The sequence below is a fragment of the Podarcis melisellensis genome, assembly GCF_964234715.1.
Source record: "Podarcis melisellensis genome assembly, chromosome: 17".
NCBI lineage: Eukaryota > Metazoa > Chordata > Lepidosauria > Squamata > Lacertidae > Podarcis > Podarcis melisellensis.
Window position 1 is genome coordinate 15,455,930 of NC_138534.1, and position 19,534 is coordinate 15,475,463.

The window sequence follows — 19,534 nt, forward strand, 5'->3', positions numbered from 1 at the left end:
ACTTAGAATCAAAAATTGAACAAGTAGACGCAAGAATTGGAAAAATGGATAAGAAAATAGATGAGACAGTAAGAGAACTCAAAGGGCAAATTAAGGAAGTATCTAAAAGAACCCAAGCATTAGAAGAGGGGATGAAAAAGATAAAAACGGAAATAAGAGAATTAAAGCGAGAAGAAGATAAAACTAAGATGGGACTCCAGGAGACCAACAAAACCCAAGAAGAAATGTGGGATGCCATCTCTATGAGTGAGCTTCGACAACGGGAAGCAAATCTGAGGATGAGAGGGATACCAGAAACGCAGAATGAGAATATCAGACAAAAGTTAATAGTAGAGCTGGCGCGGTGGCTGGAACTCCAGGAAGGTGAAGTAGCAAATATGATATCGAACGTCTTCAGAATGAGGGTTAAAACAAACAAAGCGAAGAAATATCCAGGAGACTGCCTCATAATTTTCAAAGATAGGGACATGAGAAATTTGGTCCTTCAAAAAAATAGAGAAAAAAGGCTAATTATAGACGGTAGCTACACAATCATTTTCAAGGACATTCCAATTAGATTATTGAAACGGAGAGACCCCTATAAAGCAATAGTCCAAACTCTCAAAAAGAATAATATAGAATTTAAATGGGAGTTCCCCGAGGGGATCTCCTTTTTTTACAAGAGCAAAAGGCACAGACTGACCAATCCGCAAGAGATAAGTAAATTTCAAAGGAAATACAAAGAGCTGACGGCAGAAGAGGAGGAAGAGGATAAGGGCGCATCAGGAGGAGAAGAGACAAAGAGGAAAAACAGCCAGAGAGACGAGGAACAGGAGGAAGAAGAGGCGAGAGAGGAAGAGGAGGAAGAAGAGGAGGAAGGCATCTAAATACATTTAAGTAAAATAATATGGCTTTAAAAATCTGGAACTGGAATGTGAATGGCTTGAATGAAAAGAAAAAACGCAACAAGGTGGAACAATTTTTAAAGAAGAAAAACTTAGACATAATTTGTCTACAAGAGACCCACATCGCAAGGGGTCACAGAAGGATCCTGATTAATAAGAGATTAGGCAATGAATTTATATCCTCAGATAAAAAGAAGAAGAGAGGAGTGGTAATGTACGTCAAAAGCAAAATAGAAGCCCAACAAATATTCAAAGACGATGAAGGAAGAATGATGGCAATTCAGATCAATTGGCAAGGTGAAAAAATAATAGTGGTCGGGATCTATGCGCCAAATGATAATAAATCCGAATTCTACAAAAAATTGGAGGACAAACTATTAGAATTTGCAGACCAAAAGATAGTTTTGATGGGAGATATGAACGGGGTGGTCTCCTTAGAAATGGATAGACTAAGGAATAACAGCTCAAAAGAAGGGAAGTTACCTAAGTCTTTTTTTGAAATGATAAAGAGCTGTAATCTAATAGACATCTGGAGGCTGAGATACCCACTAAGAAAAGAATTCACATTCTACTCCGACCCAAATGAATCTATGTCCAGAATTGACCAAATTTGGATATCAAATGAGCTGGCACCGAGAATATCCCAGGTAGAAATTCAACCAAGAATAATCTCAGATCACAGTCCTTTGGAAATAGAAATCAAGAGTTTGGAAGAAAGATCGTTTAGATGGAAAATGAGCGACTACTTATTGGATGATCAAAAGGTAATTGAAGAGGCGAAGAAGAAATTGAAAGAATATTTTGAAGATAATTGGGACAAAGGAACGAAGAAGAGTGTGGTCTGGGACGCAGGCAAGGCGGTGATGAGGGGGTACTTTATCCAACAGAACTCGATTAAAAGAAAGAATAGAGAAAAGGAAAAGAAGGAACTATTAAGACAAATTATGGAAAACGAACAGAAACTGATAAAAGAGCCAAATAATGCCAGAATCAAACAAAGTATTAAAGTGTTGCAAAAGGAGTTCGAAATGATGATAAACAAAGAAGTTGAATGGAATATTAAAAGATTAAGACAAAAGAATTTTGAATTTGCAAATAAAGCAGGGAAGGGGCTGGCATGGCAGACTAAGGAAAGAAAAGAGCGAAATACAATAAACAAAATAGAGGTGGGTGGAGAGGAGATAACCAACCCTAAGGGGATTAGGAAAGGATTTTTGGATTTCTACAAACAACTGTATAGAAGGAAAGAAAAGAACAACACAAGGAAAATAGAAAGATATTTAAAAGAGAAAGAAGTACAGAAGATTCCAACAGAGGCACAAGAGAGACTGAACACCCCAATAAGATTGGAAGAGATAAAAGAGGCAATCAAAAAACTGAAAAATGGAAAAGCCCCGGGACCAGATGGCTTTACAGCAAGGTACTATAAAGAACTAGAGACAACTCTGATACAACCAATGAAAGAAGTGATGAATATGATTTTGAAGGAGAAAGAGATTCCGGAGACGTGGAGAGAAGCACTCATAACATTTATTCCAAAAGACGATGCAGATCTGACGCAAGTCAGAAATTATAGGCCAATCTCCCTATTGAATACGGATTATAAAATCTTCGCAGGGATACTGGCAGAAAGGCTGAAAAAGGTTTTACAAGGAATTATACATGAAGATCAGGCAGGCTTCCTTCCCGGCAGACAGATGAGAGACAATGTGAGAAATATTGTAAATATTATAGAATATCTGTCTGCTAGGAATGAGAAGCAGGCAATGCTAATGTTTGTGGATGCTGAAAAAGCATTTGATAATGTATCATGGGACTTTCTGCTGAAAAACATCGAACAGAGGGATATGGGCAACGATTTTTTCAACGGAGTAAAGGCGATATACACGGAGCAAAGAGCCAGATTGATAGTAAATAGTGTGATTTCAGAAGAAATAAAAATCTCAAAAGGCACTAGACAAGGCTGTCCACTGTCCCCATTGATATTCATCATGGTTCTGGAGGTGTTACTAGACTCAATAAGGAAAAAAGAAAGAATAAAAGGGGTGGCGGTAGGAAAAGACCAACATAAAGTAAGAGCCTTCGCAGATGACTTGGTGCTGACGGCTGAAGATCCGCTGGAGTCAGCTACAGAAATATTGGATGAAATTGAGAAATTTGGAGAGGTAGCGGGGTTCATAATAAATAGGAAGAAAACAAAAATCATGGTTAAAAATATGGAGAAATCAGCGACGGAAGAATTGCAGCAACAAACAGGAATTGAAATCGTCAAAAAAGTGAAATACTTAGGAATTTGGCTGACCCCAAAAAATATCGACCTATACCAGAATAACTATACACCGACATGGAATAAAATTAAGAAGGACTTGATAATATGGAATAGACTAAAATTATCCATTTGGGGCAGAATTTCTCTAATTAAGATGTCAGTATTGCCCAAAATGTTATTCCTATTCCAAATGCTACCGATCTTAAAAGGAACGTTGATTTTTAAAGAATGGCAGAGGTTGATCGCAAGATATGTTTGGCAGGGGAAAAAACCAAGAATTAAACATAAATTATTGATAGATGCAAAGGAAAGGGGGGGTTTTGCCCTGCCCGACTTAAAGATATATTATGAGTCAGCATGCTTATGTTGGCTGAAAGAATGGATCAACCTGAAAAACACAAAGCTGTTAGATCTGGAAGGATTCGATAATAGAGCTGGATGGCACGCCCATTTATGGAAGGAGAAGAAAAAGGGTTATAAATCATTTGAAAACCATATCTTTCGGAGAGCCTTGCTGGAGGTATGGGATAGATATAAAAACATTCTGGAAGTCGGAGTCCCACATTGGCTGTCCCCATTAGAGGTGTTGGCAGTTAAAAAAGTTAATATGAGAGACAACTGGGCGACTTATGGAGAATTGGTGAGGAAGGAAGGGGGAAAATGGAGGATAAAACCATACGAGGAAATAAAAGGGCAGGTTTATGATTGGCTACACTACCTCCAAATAAACGAAATGTTTAAGAGGGATGAAAAAGAAAAAGGGTATAGAGAAAGAGAATCCAAATTTCAAATAGAAATAGTGAATAACAACCATAAGGTGATTTCAAAAATGTATAAAATCTTGTTAGAATGGTATACGATGGATGAGGGGGTGAAAGATACGATGATTCAATGGGCCAGAGATTTGGGACAAAACATAGAAATAGATGATTGGTACAAAATATGGAACGAAAACATAAAATTTACAGCCTGTGTCTCCCTAAAAGAGAACTCAATGAAGATGGTGTATAGATGGTACCTGACGCCAGTAAGATTAGCTAGAATGTATAAAATCAGTAATAAATGTTGGAGGTGTGGAGAGAAGGAGGGTACATTCATGCACATGTGGTGGGAGTGCAGCAAAATAAGGGAATTTTGGGGGACTATACACAGTGAACTGAAGAAAATATTAGGATATAATTTTGTTAAAAAACCGGAAATTTTTCTATTAGGAATAACAAGAAGGGATATAATAAGGAAAGACTGTAAATTTTTTCAATATGCTATTACGGCGGCAAGGATGCTGGTGGCCCAGAATTGGAAAGGAAAAGAGGTCCCGACTCTGGAAGACTGGAGGGCTAAACTTATGGATTACGCAGAATTGGACAAATTAACAGGCAAAATAAGATATCAAAAAGATCAGAAATTTTTGGAAAACTGGGGGAAATTTACGGATTATTTGGAAATCGTATGTGAGGAACAGACAACGTTAGTGTGTCTCAAAGAAGCTTTGTGAAAGAGTGAGGAACATTACGCAAAGAGAAACATAGAAAGAATTGTAACGTTTAATGGTAATGTTGAAGCTAAGAAATGTGTAGATAGGATAGAGGGTGCGAAAGATTGTCGGGAAAGTTGAGGGAGGTCTAAACAGAGAAGAGAGATGAGATGTAATGGGATACAAATAAGTTTTTCTTTTTTGTGTTGCTAAAATTCAATAAAAATATATGAAAAAAAAAAAAAGAACGGACCTCCGGAATAAATTAAGCTCGTAACTAGAGGTACCACCGTATTATGGTTATGATTTGAGAGATGGAAGATAGTTAGCATCAGAAGGCGAGAAACAACAACTCCATGGAAAAAAGGGAAGTCGACAAAAATAAGAGAAAAGATGAAATTGTGTTTTGACTGTATATGCTAAAAATATTGAAACTTAATAAAACAGAATTGGATGAAGCTGCTGATATTGACTTGTGAAGACTTAACAGCTTGGGACTGAGCTCCTTTACCTCCCATAGCATCTTGATGCCTGCATCTTGGGTTAGCCAAAGACCTTCTCCCTCTGTTACTTCCTTGTCAAAGGTGAAGCAGGCAACTATCAGAGACAGGGCTTTTTTGGTGGTGGCACCCCATTTATAAAAAGCCCTTCCTAGGGAGCCTCAAATGACCAGCACTTGTTTTGTTTTGGTTTTTTTCAGGCACCAGGCAAAACCATTTTGTGTTATCCCATGTTAGGCATTTGCCAACGGCTCTGTTTTATGTAGTGGTTGTTTTATTCTGTGTTCTTATTGCCGTGGCATTTTTAACGACGAAAACTACATCGGAGCCAATTTTGGCAAAGGGTGGCGGACAAGTATTTTGAACAAACGAATAAAATAAAGATTCTGGGAGGGTAAGGAAACTGGGGTGGGTGGGTTGTTAGTTGTTGCTATAGCTAGACAATTGGAAGTCGGAAACAGGTGTTGATCTCATGCAAATCCCCCAGATTTTTACTAGGAGTTCTCCCAAGCCCCCTCTCCAAGCCCCCCTTGCCCTGACCTACAGAATGCGATTGTGCTGGCACAACAAGAGAGACAGCAAATCAATGATACGTGGGGGAAAGTGCACACACACTCATTCACTAGTCAATCCGCATTTTTATTTGAAATAACAATGCTCTCCATGGTATAAGTTTATACATTAAAAGCAGGAGGATTGCCGTCGTTTCACATGGTCCAATACTGAAGCGGCACGTCCAAAGCAGTGCAGGAAGAGTCTGTACATATAGAAATATATATGTACGTAGATAGATAAATAGAACTCTGGGCAACTCAAATTAAAACAAACTCTTACAGCAGTTACCAAAAATAGGAACAGTGAATCAGCTAGAGACATCACTATGCACACACAAAATGTAGGACGCGGAACGGGATATATATATATATATATATATATATATATATATATATATATGACTCTGGAGAGGAAAAATCAACTTGAATGTTTTTGCATATATAGCCACACGTCGCTTTAATTGCTCAGCACAAAGATTCTTCTGTTTTGTTTTGTTTAGTCCTCACTGAGGGCAGAATATACACAAATGATGTTCGAAGAACACAAGGTAGATGAAAATAAAAATTACATAACGTGAGTTGCTTTTCATTATTATTTTTCGGTGAAGATGTAGAATAATATTGGGGTTGTTTTTCTGTGCCTAGACTTTACACAAAGTGAAAAGAGTTGTGTTTGTTTGTTTCTTTAGGTTTTTCTTCTAGCATCATCTATTTGCTGCTGGCATTAGGTTGTTGTTGTTGTTGTTGTTATGTCCAACATTTCTGAGGAAAGCCACATTGGCTTGTGGCACTTTACTTTCCTGGCCTGGCCTTTGGATGTTTTCAAAAGGTAACCTGGATACTGCACAGGCCTCTATTTAACTATTGCGTATATAAAAGCTGGTTCTACGCCAACAGCGGGTATAGAATAGTGGCGATTCATCTGCGGAGAAACTGAAATATACGCTATGCTGTTTCTCCAAGGACAGGACTCTGTCTTTCCCCTCCCCCTTTATTTTTTCCTTTTAAAGAGAAGAACGACATGAGAAGCTGGTTAGCGATATTAGGCCTGCATAAACCACAACATTTGGGAAGGGAAAGATGGAACAATCAGGGGCGCTACCCAGCTCCCCGCTTTCGATGGGAGAACTAAAATGGCAGTAGACTGGCGACAGGCTTTTCTTCCCAGCTAACTCAACTGCATCCCCTATTCCCAACACTTTGACTGACTCAAATCGCCTACCGCCACTTTCTCCCCCCATCATTCTCTGTGGCAACCATGCGTGTGTGAACGTGAACATCCCACGTGCCGGGGCACACAGCCTGGAGAAGATAACACGCATCACCACGATGTAGCATGACAACACGAAAACCAAGGATTGTCTGTGGGGGCCCGATGACTGGTTTTTTTGTTTTTGTTTTAAGAAAAAAACACCACTGCAGCTTGTATTTGTGATGTGGAGTAAGCAGCCATATTATGTATTCATTGCTTTGTTTTTAAAAAGCAGTGGTGTCGACACATGACCTGTTTTATTTATTTCTCGAGGGAGGAGGGGAGATTAAGACACGGTGACTCGGCCTTCCTAATGAGGCAAAGCGACGAGAATATCCACGTAATTAATAGGGAAAAAGCCCGACTGGCCATGAAGCATCCCTTCATACCAGTTTTCGTCAATCTGGTTAGTGAGGGTGATGATATCACCCTCTTTAAAGCCCAGCTCCCCTTCGTTTTCGGGATCAAAGTCATACAGAGCTCGACAGCACGGCTGGTCCATGGGAACATCTGCAGAGGAAGAGCGGGGAAGAGAGGGGAACAGAAACAAAGGTGCTTAGAGAGAGAGAATTCAATACTGGCATAAGTCAGGGGTAGGCAACGTGGTGCCCTCCAGCCCTCATCAGCCCCAGCCAGCATGGCAAGGGATGGTGGGTACTGTAGGCAGCGACAGCTGGAGGGAACCAGGTACCCTACACATGGCAAAATGGGTGTAGGCAAAATCAAGTGGGGCAACCCACACAGAGACCCACACCTCACAGGGAGCATGCACAAATGCACCCCAACACTGTGCCAACTGAGCCTTTAATTTTTGCTTCATAGGAACACTTGATTTTTTAAAATTTATTTAAAAAGAGCATGGGAAACTGGCCTGTGGTCTAGATCATGTCCTCAGACCAAGAATTGCATACTTCAGCCTAGAGATATTCAATGGTTTGCAACCAGTACCAGGACCACATTTTATACTGAATGAGCTGGGGTGGTGTCAGGAGGTCTTCGGTCAGCACAGATTATGAAGGTGAGCATTGGCCCCTCCCTCTTTCAGGAGCCACCACCCTTTTCTGTCTTTGCTGCCAGTTGGGTTGGTAAATCTACGAATGGCATTGGATCGGCAACACATGGAGGAATGCTTTAGCCTAAATGATATTGAGCATCAGAACAACTTGGCCACAATAAGGAAATTTTGCCCATGATATAACTATTTCCCACCTTCCCATCTTGACTCTCTGGCACTCTAAACAATCTAAATAACCTAGCAATTTTAAAATATAAACGTACTTTTACTCTCGCAAGACTGAATGTTTTGCCCTCGGCTGTACTTGAGGGACGATTCCAACAGATTCCACATGAAAAACACTTATGTCCCTGTGGAGATGGCAGCACTGAATCGGTGGCACATGCCCTTCTGGCTTGCACCCTTTATAAAGACTTGAGGAATGAGGTTATCACCCCTCTTTTATTGTCCATTCCGGGTCACCCAGCCACTGCCCCAGTGTCCTTTCCCTTGGCAGATCAAGATGAGCAGGTGACAGCAAAGACTGCAAGGTTTTTAGCTGGGACAATTGGAATAAGATCCACTATTTGACTTTTGATTAAAAACCCTAAAATGTATTTTATAAAATTGACTTTTTTAATTCTTTGTATATCGTATTGTTGTTTTATTGCTATGGCCGATGGCTGGCGCAAATAAATATTCATTCATTCATTCATTCGTACTGTGAGAATAAAAGGAGATAAGTCATGTGTGCCAGCTTTGTCTTTTTGGAGGAACAGTAGGGAAAATATAAATGTATGACAGATCAACCAATGAATTACGCTGACAGATGCCCCTGCTTTAAAATGCTCCTTGTCTCATATCCAAGGGGGAAAGTCTGGGCATGTCTTCCATGGTGAATTATGTGAGGTGCTCCCACATCTGATACTGCCCGTGCATCTTTCTACAGAATTCAACCTTTGGGCATTCCTAGCCAGAAATTGAAAATGCTATTGCAGGAATCGCTCATGCCAGCATTTGTCCTTGTTTAGTATAATTTTCAGCGCAACCCCTAGAGAGACTGTGCTATCATATGTTCCCCACCCCTCCTTTCCACCTTCTCTTACTTGAGGGCTTGGGAGTGCTGGCATTAGAGAGCCCTCCATTGTGCTGGTTGTTTTCAGAGAAGTCCAAACTCATGCGGGGCTTTGGCTGATACTCTCTTCTGGGCTGAACTGAGGCATCTTTTATCCTGCCAGAAGATAAGCAAATTCTGAGCAAGCAATTCATCAGCAAATCGTAAGCACCAAGACTAATAAAAAACAAAAAAGTTTTCCTTGCATTCTGAATAAACTGGAGTCTCTTAGCTATTTCGTTTTGTTTTGTTTTGGTATATTTATAACCAGGGCTTTTTTCAGCCAGAGCTCACCAGAGCTCAGCTCCGGCACCTCTCAGGTGAGCACCATTGTCATTCTAAGATAACAAGGGAGAAGTTCATTGTGAGCTCTGGTACCTCTTTTTCTAGAAAAATAGCAGTAATTATAACCCTTCTTCATAGTAGATCCTTTTGTACTTTTTCCTGGAAGGTCTGATTGCAAAAGACCTCAGGAAAGCTGTGTTTCTGCAAAGCTGTCATGTTCTGCAGTTTGAGGTCACATTTGCAGTGGAACTGAAGCTATACAGATTCCCCGGCTCACTGAATATATTGAACTCTCCGTTGATAGAATGCAACAGAATGGACTTGTCCAAGGTGCTTAAAGTCAACAGTAGAAAGACTATGTATAGTTGAGTAAAAGTGTAAAGGCATACTGCATTAGGTAGCTCCAAAATCTTCCTGTCCACAACATACAGAATTTAAAACAAGCAAAGACGCCAGCTCCAAGCTTTGCAACACCCGAAATAGGTACCCATGACTTCAGAGTGAAAAAAGGGAACAAACGCCACCACTAGTCTTTAGAAGTAACATTTCAATCCATCTGTATCTGTTCTTTTACTGGCATGGGAGCAACTGTGCGAATACTAGTAAGGCTAGGGATGGTAGTGGTGGTGGTAGTGGTAGTAGTAGAGACCTCATTCCAATGAGGTTGTTTCTGGTTGAGTGCCTGCTGCATAATATAACATGCTCCAGCCCTAAGACTGGTATCTTACTTCCTGGTGGCTGCAACCAACGGGATTTAAGTTATGTGTTAAAAGACTGAACAGATTAACAATACAATTTCATGCCTGGTTCAGCACTACTGACAAGTTTGCACAGACAATATACACAAATTGAAACATATATTAAGCCTCAGATTCCCCTCCCCCCCCTTTTTAAAGAACATCAGAAATATTTAGCTACCTCTCTTCCAACTTGGAACTAACTTGCTGGAGGATCTGTGTGGCTTGCCTGTGGTACTCCAGCTGGGCTTGAACAAGGGCAGATAGCTGGCTCACTTGCTCAATCTGAAAAGGGAGATATTGAAAACATGTGTTGATTATTGTCGTGCAGCTTATTCAAAGAGCTTTCGTAAAGGCACTAACACTCCAACATGCAAGAAACAGTGAATAAAGTACTAGCTGTATTGGACTGGAGAGCCAAGGTGAACATAAATGTATGTAGACTTGTGTTAGGAGCTCACTTCCGCAGGAAATGGGCAGAACCATTGGTATACCGGTGGCAGACTGGTCGATCAGTACTGGGCATTTTCTGAGAAAGAATCATTCGATTCCAGCTGGGTTCTGGAATGGGGGCTAGATAGACATTGGCCTGGGGCAGCAAGGTGCTTCTTATGTTAAGAGTCCATACACAGACTAGCTTGCACACAAATAAAACATTATTATTGTGCATGCTTGCTCTGTTGTTTTAAGAAATACGATGATGCATTTTCATGGAAGAGAGTCTAGAAAACATGAACACAAAACTCAGCTTTGTTTTGTTTTTCTACTCATTTAACAAGTCATTAAACTGCTAACAATCATGTCAATAATACAACACATTCCAAGGAGATAAGAGATTTGCTCACATCCATTTCTAGCAGATTAAACATGCTCAACTCAGCAACTTCCTTTGACTCATCAAACTTCTCCAGAGCCGCACGGAGTTCTTCATCTGGGATTTTGCCTTGCCTTTTCTTCTTGTAATCGAAATCCAGGCGTCTGCCCTCCAATTTTTTAAGGTGATGCTGAAGAGGGGGAAAGGTGGAGAGAAATTCTGCAAGTCCTCGCCTTTGCCTTACAAACACAGTGGACTAAATAAAGACTATACATTCAAACTTATATGGAATGAGTTGACTAAGCACCCACAAATTCTGCTGTAGAATCAAGTCCGTATGCTGCTCACATTGCAGATAAAGGGCAGAAGTCATAGTTGGTAGCTGTTTAGATGTGAAACTACCCTATCGGAGTGAGTGAAGGCCAAAATACACAGAATAGGAGAATCACACAGTCATATTTTTAATATAACATTATTTGCCTAAATATGCAACTTATTTTTTTAAAAAAACAAGCAATTTTAGCTTGCAACCTTATTTTTGTCTCACTGTATGAAATATACTCAGAGAAAGGCTTCAGTTTATTTCAAGGGAGTCGGATAAAAACAGTCAGGGTGTAGCCTGGCTTGTAGTCCCTGCCAGACCCAGGCTATATATCATGTAACCACACCCTAGGTCACACCTGATAGGTTAGTTCAAACTTCCCTTCTGGAGCCTGATTGGACTGCTCCACTGCCAATCAGATGCTGCCTTCTAGAATCCTCCCCGCCTATTATTCTAGAATCCCAACTCCAGACATAACACTGTAGTGGAGAGGAAAGCTTCACAGTGAATTCAAGACCAGCTGTGCATCTTAATTACATCCTTATTTATTCAAGGACCACACACTGCTTCCTTGAATTTTGACAACTACCAACTACATCAGAAACTATGTTTATCACAAGAATGTGGCCTTTCCAGGCTCTAGAGATCATCAGGAAAAGTGGTACTCTGAGATCGCCCTTGTTTTATTTTGTTGATTGTACAGCATTTCAGTGGCTACCCTCCTACCACAATTAAAACAATAAGTAGGCGTTTATACTGACAGGAAACTCCATCAAATTTGCAGTCCTTGAAGAAAGCAGTACTGCACAAGACTTCACTGCAGAGGGAGCTGAGAATGCATCCAATGTAGCACAAAGTTAAAGTTGATTAGTGATGTTCTTGTTGCGCTGGCGAAACATTGTTGGACAAGGGAAAACATAAGTACTTTACCAAGCATTGCTGTGAAACAAATTGCACAATAAACATTGGCTGTTGCACAACAAACTTCCACTAGCGCAACTGCTGCATTGAATTTCTTTGCTGCGCAACCTTTAAACCCTGCCATCTGCTAGCAAAAATGGTGGATATGGGCCACAATTATGGAGGCAGTCGTGCCAAGCTACTTCACTGCCCAGTTCTAGGGAGCATATTAGCCTTAAAAAAAGAAAATTGGCAGAAAGTTAAGAGATGGTAACATGACTGGCGTCTTCTTCTGCTGCTGTTGCTTTCCTATTGCTCTTTGGGTTTATTTGTTTTTAATCTGTGCATGGGGTTCTGGTGTTTTTTTGTTTCGTTTTTTTAGAAAGCTGTGATATAAAACAACCTTTCATTTGCCTAAGGTATACTTACAGCCCACTAAATTAAAGGACAGTTTAGGAATATCTAAAATAAAAATAATAATTTTACAAATAAAACATTTTTTCAAGTGCTCTCCAGTAAGCCATTAGAGCTCTGAGCGAGCCTGTATCCAAACACCAGTGTCTGAACAGAACTACAATTCTCAGGCTGCTGGGGAAGATGCTATCGTGTAGATGAGGACCACAACACCAGCCACCAGGGAATGTTCTCTCAGTTTTGACTTTGGAGTAGGAACTTGTTGCTGGGAGTGATTTCTATTCTTGGAATCCTTGTTTCCACTTTTAAGTACATTCTCCCTGTGCTGCACTGCATAAAGGGTTGGATCCAGTGCTATGCACTTACCTGGGGGTCATCCCGTTGAAGATTCACTTCTGAATAAACATACATAGGATTGCAGTGTTAAAATAAGCTGAGCAATGTTATGTATTGGTATGACCACCATTTAACTACTCCTTCTAAGATAAAGTTAGGTGATGATAGATAGATGATAGATAGATAGATGATAGATAGAAATAATAAAATAATAATAATAATAATAATAATAATAATAATAATAATAATAATAATAAAAAATTTATTTATACCCCGCCCTCCCCAGCCAAGGCCGGGCTCAGGGCAGCTAACAAGCAATAATAAAAACAAGTTGAACGAATACAACTTAAAAACAAGATTAAAATACAACATTAAAATATAGAAACATTAAAATATTAAAATGCAGCCTCATCACAGGAGGAGAAAGAAAAAAGAAAGAGGAGAAGGGAATCAAATTGACTCCAAGCCAAAGGCCAGGCGGAACAACTCTGTCTTACAGGCCCTGCAGAAAGAAATCAGATCCTGCAGGGTTCTGGTCCCATGAGGCAGAGCATTCCACCAGTGTTGAAAAGGCCTTGGCTCTGGTTGAGGCTAATCTAACTTCCTTAGGGCCCGGGACCACTAGGGTGTTGCTATTTATGGACCTTGAGGCTCTCCGTGGGGCATACCAGGAGGGGCGGTCCCGTAGGTACGAGGGTCCTAAGCCGTAGATGATACATGATAGATGATAGATAGATACATACATAGGATAGATAGAAAATATTGTGTGTGTGTGTGTGTACGTACGTACGTACACATACACACAATTAAATTACAGATATGGAGCAAGGCAGAGACAAGGTGGATACAGTGCAAGTACACCAAGAGATCCCATCAGGTGCTCCCGCCAGTACATGTGCACCACACTGACCTCACCCCTCGGCTTCTCTATCCTGGCACCCTGTATTATGTGAAAGAGAAAGGAGGAGCTATAGAGCAATGGTTCTGCTGTGTATGTTGCAACGGCCAGTAAATTTCTCAGCAAATTACCTGTATTTCCCTCAGATCTTTGTCATGAAGGTTTTGAAGGGGGTCAATAAAATTCTGTTTCACATCAATGTCCAAAGAATCTTTCACCTCAGAAAGTTCCCTCATTGCTTCCCCAACGTCACCGAGAGCTGGGCCTGAAGAAATGGAAGAAGAGTCTAACTTAATCTTGACGAAGAAACAAAGACTGTGCTTCCACATCAGCATAGAGCAGGGCAAGTATTGAGAAGTTCATTACAGAAATAAAATTCTAAGCATGGTTCCTAAGCTCAGTAATTTCTCAGGAATCAAAAACACAGGGGTGAAAACCAGCATTAATCATACACAAATAGACCCACTGAAACCGCTGGATTTAATCCACTGATTTCAATCATTCTAATGTACAACTAATGTTGAATATCACTAAAGGCATTCTAGGCAACAGAACTTCTGTATCATGGCACATAATCATGCAACTCCCTCCCAGATGACCTTTGGTTGTCTGTTATGTTGGCCTCATTCTACCAGCCATTAATTTGTTTATTTGTAAAAACCAATAGTTTTCCACACTTCTAGTGTGGAAATCAGGTTCTAGTGTAGCTAAGAAGATTAGAAACAAAAGCTTATAAGCATAGCAGGATGTGAGAAAGCCTATATCAATCTATCATCTATCTATATCTATCTATCTATCAATCATCTATCTATCTATCTATCTATCTATCTATCTATCTATCTATCTATGCTTATGTGAGTAGACAATGCTCATAAGATCAGGACATCCCTTTTCAGTGGACATCTCATGCAAGCAAGATCTACTATTAAAAGCACTCATGCCTGAAAGCCCTGGTTCAGACTGAAGGTTATCTGTGCATGCTGGAGAAAATTACATGAGCCCAAGGGTTGCTACTATGCCCAGCAGTGTATATTCTGTATAGTTAGCCTTTGTGTGAAACAGCCCCAAATGCTTAACTGTCAGAAAATAAGCGGTATTGACGTCCAGCAGGAATATCCACTTTGTCCTGGATCTTAGGCAAGTCAATTGAAAAATTGAATGTTTTGGCTCAACAACTTTAGGGTTTTCCTTTTAAAAGCTCAAAAACTTTTGGGGTATCCTGGTTTTTACTTTTTGAAATATGGCAACCCTACATATGGTGTGTTGTTGAATTTTTGTACTGGGAGGTTGCGTCTGATACAAACTATTCTCCAAAGGTCCAGTTATGAACATTTAATTCATAAAAGAACAATTTGGCAAAACAGATGCAGAGATTCAAAACAAATTGTGGCTGCAGCTACACATTTTGCATGAGAGTTCTCTGCATGTGCTTAGTCCTGGCCCTCCCACATGGGAAAAATCTGCCTGAATAAATGTGTGGTATGTTGTGATTTCAAATCTTGTTGTGAGCCACTTTGTGGGGAACTTCTCTCAAAAATCAGGACATAAATTTGTTTAAATAAATAAAATGTGGCATAATCAGGTTTTGCCATTTTTGTGCCACCTCTGGAGGCCTAACCCCGAGAAGGTCCAGCTAGAGGAATCTTACAGTGCAGATTTTAAAAATCACATTACCAAAGTTGCAGTCGTCTCCAAGTTCTTTTCCAAACTTCAGCATAGCATCTGCTAACAGGGCCTCCGCCTGTTGGTAACCTGGTCCTTTCTCCTGGCCTCTGATTTTGGACATAGTGTTGAGCATGTTGAGTCTAGCTCTGGAAGCTGCAAGCAAGCAAACAAGCTAATTAGCCCAAGAAAAGGTGACAATACAGGACCAAAGACAGAATAATAATTTTAAAAAGAGTTCTCCCAGTGTGTTCTTCAGCCATGGTGAAACTCCATTTCCTCCAAGTTTTGCCACAGTCTGACCCCCTCTCTCCTTCTGTAATCCTCATAGAACTCTAGCCCAGTGGTTGCCATTAATTTGACTCTGAATTGATGTTAGAATTGAATTGATTTTAGAATGTATTTCAATTAATTGATTGTGATTTTATGTAAACTGTGTTACTTTTACTGTTGTTAGCCGCTCTGAGCCTGGCTTTGGTTCGGGAGGGCGGGATATAAATAAAATTTTATTATTTTATTATTTACAAAAGCACGTGTGTTGTCTCTTTCTTCAGGTTGTGTTTTCTACAGCTCAGTTACATTTGTTGTGAGACATTTGTGTGATATGCAGTATAGGGTTGGTAAGAAAAGAGGAGGGGAGAGGAGAGAGGGGTGGTGGGGTGGTGAAGCTTATGTTATTTTACTTAGTGCATATGTGGGGGTTTTCTGCCAGCGTCACTTGAGTAGGTCCATCATCATCATCATCATCATCATCATCATCATCATCATTTTTTTATTTGTATGCCACCTTTCCACAGTTTAAACATTGCTCAAGGCGGCTTACAATATGAAAAGATTTACATGATCACAAACATAGCAAAGTAGTCATAAGGTAAAGGTAAAGGGACCCCTGACCGTTAGGTCCAGTCGTGGCCGACTCTGGGGTTGCGGCACTCATCTCGCTTTATTGGCCAAGGGAGCTGGCGTACAGCTTCCGGGTCATGTGGCCAGCATAACTAAGCCGCTTCTGGTGAACCAGAGCAGCACACAGAAACGCCGTTTACCTTCCCGCCAGAGCGATACCTATTTATCTACTTGCACTTTGACGTGCTTTCGAACTGCTAGGTTGGCAGGAGCAGGGACCGAGCAACGGGAGCTCACCACGTCGTGGGGATTCGAACCGCTGACCTTCTGATCGGCAAGTCCTAGTCTCTGTGGTTTAACCCACAGCACCACCCGCATCCCAAAGTAGTCATAAAAACAAATAAAACACATTAAGAACTACACAACCAAACTGAACAACTTCCACACAAAAATAAAGATACAAAAAGTTATTATCAGTACAGTGGTACCTCAGGTTAAGAACTTAATTCATTCTGGAGGTCCGTTCTTAACCTGAAACTGTTCTTAACCTGAGGTACCACTTTAGCTAATGGGGCCTCCTGCTGCCGCCACACAATTTCTGTTCTCATCCTGAAGCAAAGTTCTTAACCCGAGGTACTATTTCTGGGATAGCAGAGTTTGTAACCTGAAGCGTCTGTAACCCGAGGTACTACTGTAATATCAGTAACAACAGCAAAAACTCATATCATAGAAAGGTTCTCTTTCTATGATTCTTCTGCCTACATGGGTGCCTTGGGCAGAAGGGAAGAGAGACAGCACTGTTTGCTTCCTTCTTTCCTCTAAAGTTCTGTATCAAGTGAGCAGACTGCCTGCTTTCCCACCCCCAAAGCCTGGCGCTACAACTATCAGCACACTGGACAGCAGACAGTCGTAATAAGCTTAACCCACTCACTCTTTCTACATGGTTCCAAGGAAGCTGTGGCTCAAGAGAGTTTCTGGGTGCACAAAAGATCCTCATATCACATCAGTAATGAGAGGTGCATGGAAAAATGTTTCCCCGCCTTAAAATATATGCCAGCTGCAACCGGGAAAGATATGAAGCCACACTCACATGGACTGTAAAGGGACCTGGAGTAATTTATGCATGCACACAATTCCTCCGTTGTGGATGCATGACGCATACATTTTGTAGCTGGGTATCTGTCTCAGAGTACAAAACCTATCATAGGAAGCAAACCTTATTATCTCGGTGACTCATCTATGAAAATGTGTTTTGGCTGTGGTGCCTCTGCAGCACAAATTGCTCAATAACACATAACGTATATATCGCAACCAAACCCACGAGATGGCAGGGGAAATCATCAGAATTCTGTTGCTCAGAGTGGGAAACAGAACACTATAATGATACCGGTGGAGTGCAGGATGGCAAGTAATGGTTTGCGCCATTGCATTCTGTTTGTGCCGCTGCAAATCCTTTCCGGGCTCACTAAATCCTTTCCAGTCCTCTTGAAACCTTGAGCCGGGGAACAACGAAACAGTGAAACTGTTGCACAACCCCCTTGCAGTCTTCAGATGAAGGCTGGATTGGAAATGGTGCCTATTTTCATAAAGAAGTTTGTCCAAAACCAGACTTTGCCCCTGCCCCATTCCTCAGGTGCTTAATTTGACTGGAAGTCTGCACCATGAGAGATCCAGTATACACGAAGTGCCTATATGCATACACTGTATGTGCCCAGGATCCCCTTTTCAGACATCCCACTGTCTGAAACTCAATGCATGTCGGTGACAAGTGCTCACTTGTTATGAGTGCTCACTGGAAGGACAGATCATGAAGCTGAGGCTCCAATACTTTGGCCACCTCATGAGAAGAGAAGACTTCCTGGAAAAGACCCTGATGTTGGGAAAGATGGAGGGCACAAGGAGAAGGGGACGACAGAGGACGAGATGGTTGGATAGTGTCTTCGAAGCTACAAACATGAGTCTGACCAAACTGCAGGAGGCAGTGGAAGACAGAAGTGCCTGTCGTGCTCTGGTCCATGGGGTCACGAAGAGTCGGACACGACTAAACAACAACAACAACAATGAAAAGAACCAACATCACTTGCATAGCCAAGAAATATTTCAAAGTTTGATTTCCATCCATTCTATTTTTACCAAACTCTCTGATATGGAACCAGATGTCAACACCTTGCAAATAAGCAATGTTTTAATTCAATACACATCAGAGTTCTGGGTCGATACCAGGATGTGAGGAGACTATGCTGCTTAAGATTTTCAACCTGCGGCTTGCCCTTTGAATCTGAAGTGTTTTCAACAGGACGTCAGAGCTTCTTGCCTCATTTAGCAGCTGGCACAATTCAAGAGCATGGACTGGAACAGAAGTGGGTGTATTCAGTAGCCTAGGGACACGATGGAGTTAGGCTTCACCTGTAAGCACAGCTATTATGCACAGAATGACTCTGCAGACTATAACTAGTGAGACCATACCTTCTCAGGCTTCTTCCACCATGAAGGACAAAAACCATTACCTATTTCTGAGAAGCATTTCCCATCTTCTAAATGCATGTGTACGAACACAGCGTACAATCCACAAACACACCAAGAAACCAGACTTGGCATTGTCTCCCTAGCACATCTGCACATAGTGATAAACATGCAGTGAGAGATACAGGCAGACCAACAGCACACACAAGACCCCAGATTCCATCCCTGACATTTTATCCATGGCTACTAGTCACAGTGGCTATGCTCTAGCGATGCTGTCAGATGCATAATAACAATAATATAAATAAATAAATAAATAAACAAACAAACTTTTATAAATAAATAAATAAACTTTTATTTATATCCCGCCCTCCCCAGCCGAAGCCGGGCTCAGAGCAGCTAACAACAGTAAAATAACACAGCATTCTAAAATCAATCCATTATAAAATCTGTTCAAATCAAATTGATGGCAACCATTGGGCTAGAGTTTTGTGAAGAATTACCAAGGCTATGCCTTGGCCAAAGGCCTGGTGGAACAGCTCTGTCTTGCAGGCCCTGTGGAAAGATGTCAAGTCTAGCAGGTCCCTAGTCTCTTGTGACAGAGCGTTCCACCAGATCGGGGACACGGCCGAAAAAGCCCTGGCTCTGGTTGAGGCCAGCCTAGCCTCCCTGTGGCCCAGGATCTCCAAGATGTTTTTGTTTGAAGACCATAAGGTCCTCCGTGGGACATACCAGGAGAGACGGTCCCATAGGTATGAGGGTCCTAGGCTGTATAGGGCTTTAAAGGTTAAAACCAGCAGCTTAAACTTGATCCTGTAC

At 41.1% G+C, this 19,534-nt stretch overlaps 1 protein-coding gene across 3 annotated transcripts in view; it reads right to left on the reverse strand.

Moving 5' to 3' along the window:
- Nucleotides 1-5,745: 5,745 nt before the first annotated feature.
- Nucleotides 5,746-19,534, reverse strand: part of SH3GL2 (SH3 domain containing GRB2 like 2, endophilin A1) — an 88,769-nt gene continuing 74,980 nt past the window's right edge. For all 3 annotated transcript variants that reach the window (XM_081894649.1, XM_081894648.1, XM_081894647.1), the window contains 6 exons: nucleotides 15,422-15,565; nucleotides 13,879-14,012; nucleotides 10,909-11,067; nucleotides 10,245-10,348; nucleotides 9,034-9,158; nucleotides 5,746-7,443 (listed from right to left, as the gene is read on the reverse strand). In XM_081894649.1, coding sequence (XP_081750775.1) covers nucleotides 7,244-7,443; nucleotides 9,034-9,158; nucleotides 10,245-10,348; nucleotides 10,909-11,067; nucleotides 13,879-14,012; nucleotides 15,422-15,565 — 866 coding nt within the window. In that variant the 3' untranslated portion in view covers nucleotides 5,746-7,243. The remainder of the gene's footprint in view (nucleotides 7,444-9,033; nucleotides 9,159-10,244; nucleotides 10,349-10,908; nucleotides 11,068-13,878; nucleotides 14,013-15,421; nucleotides 15,566-19,534) is intronic.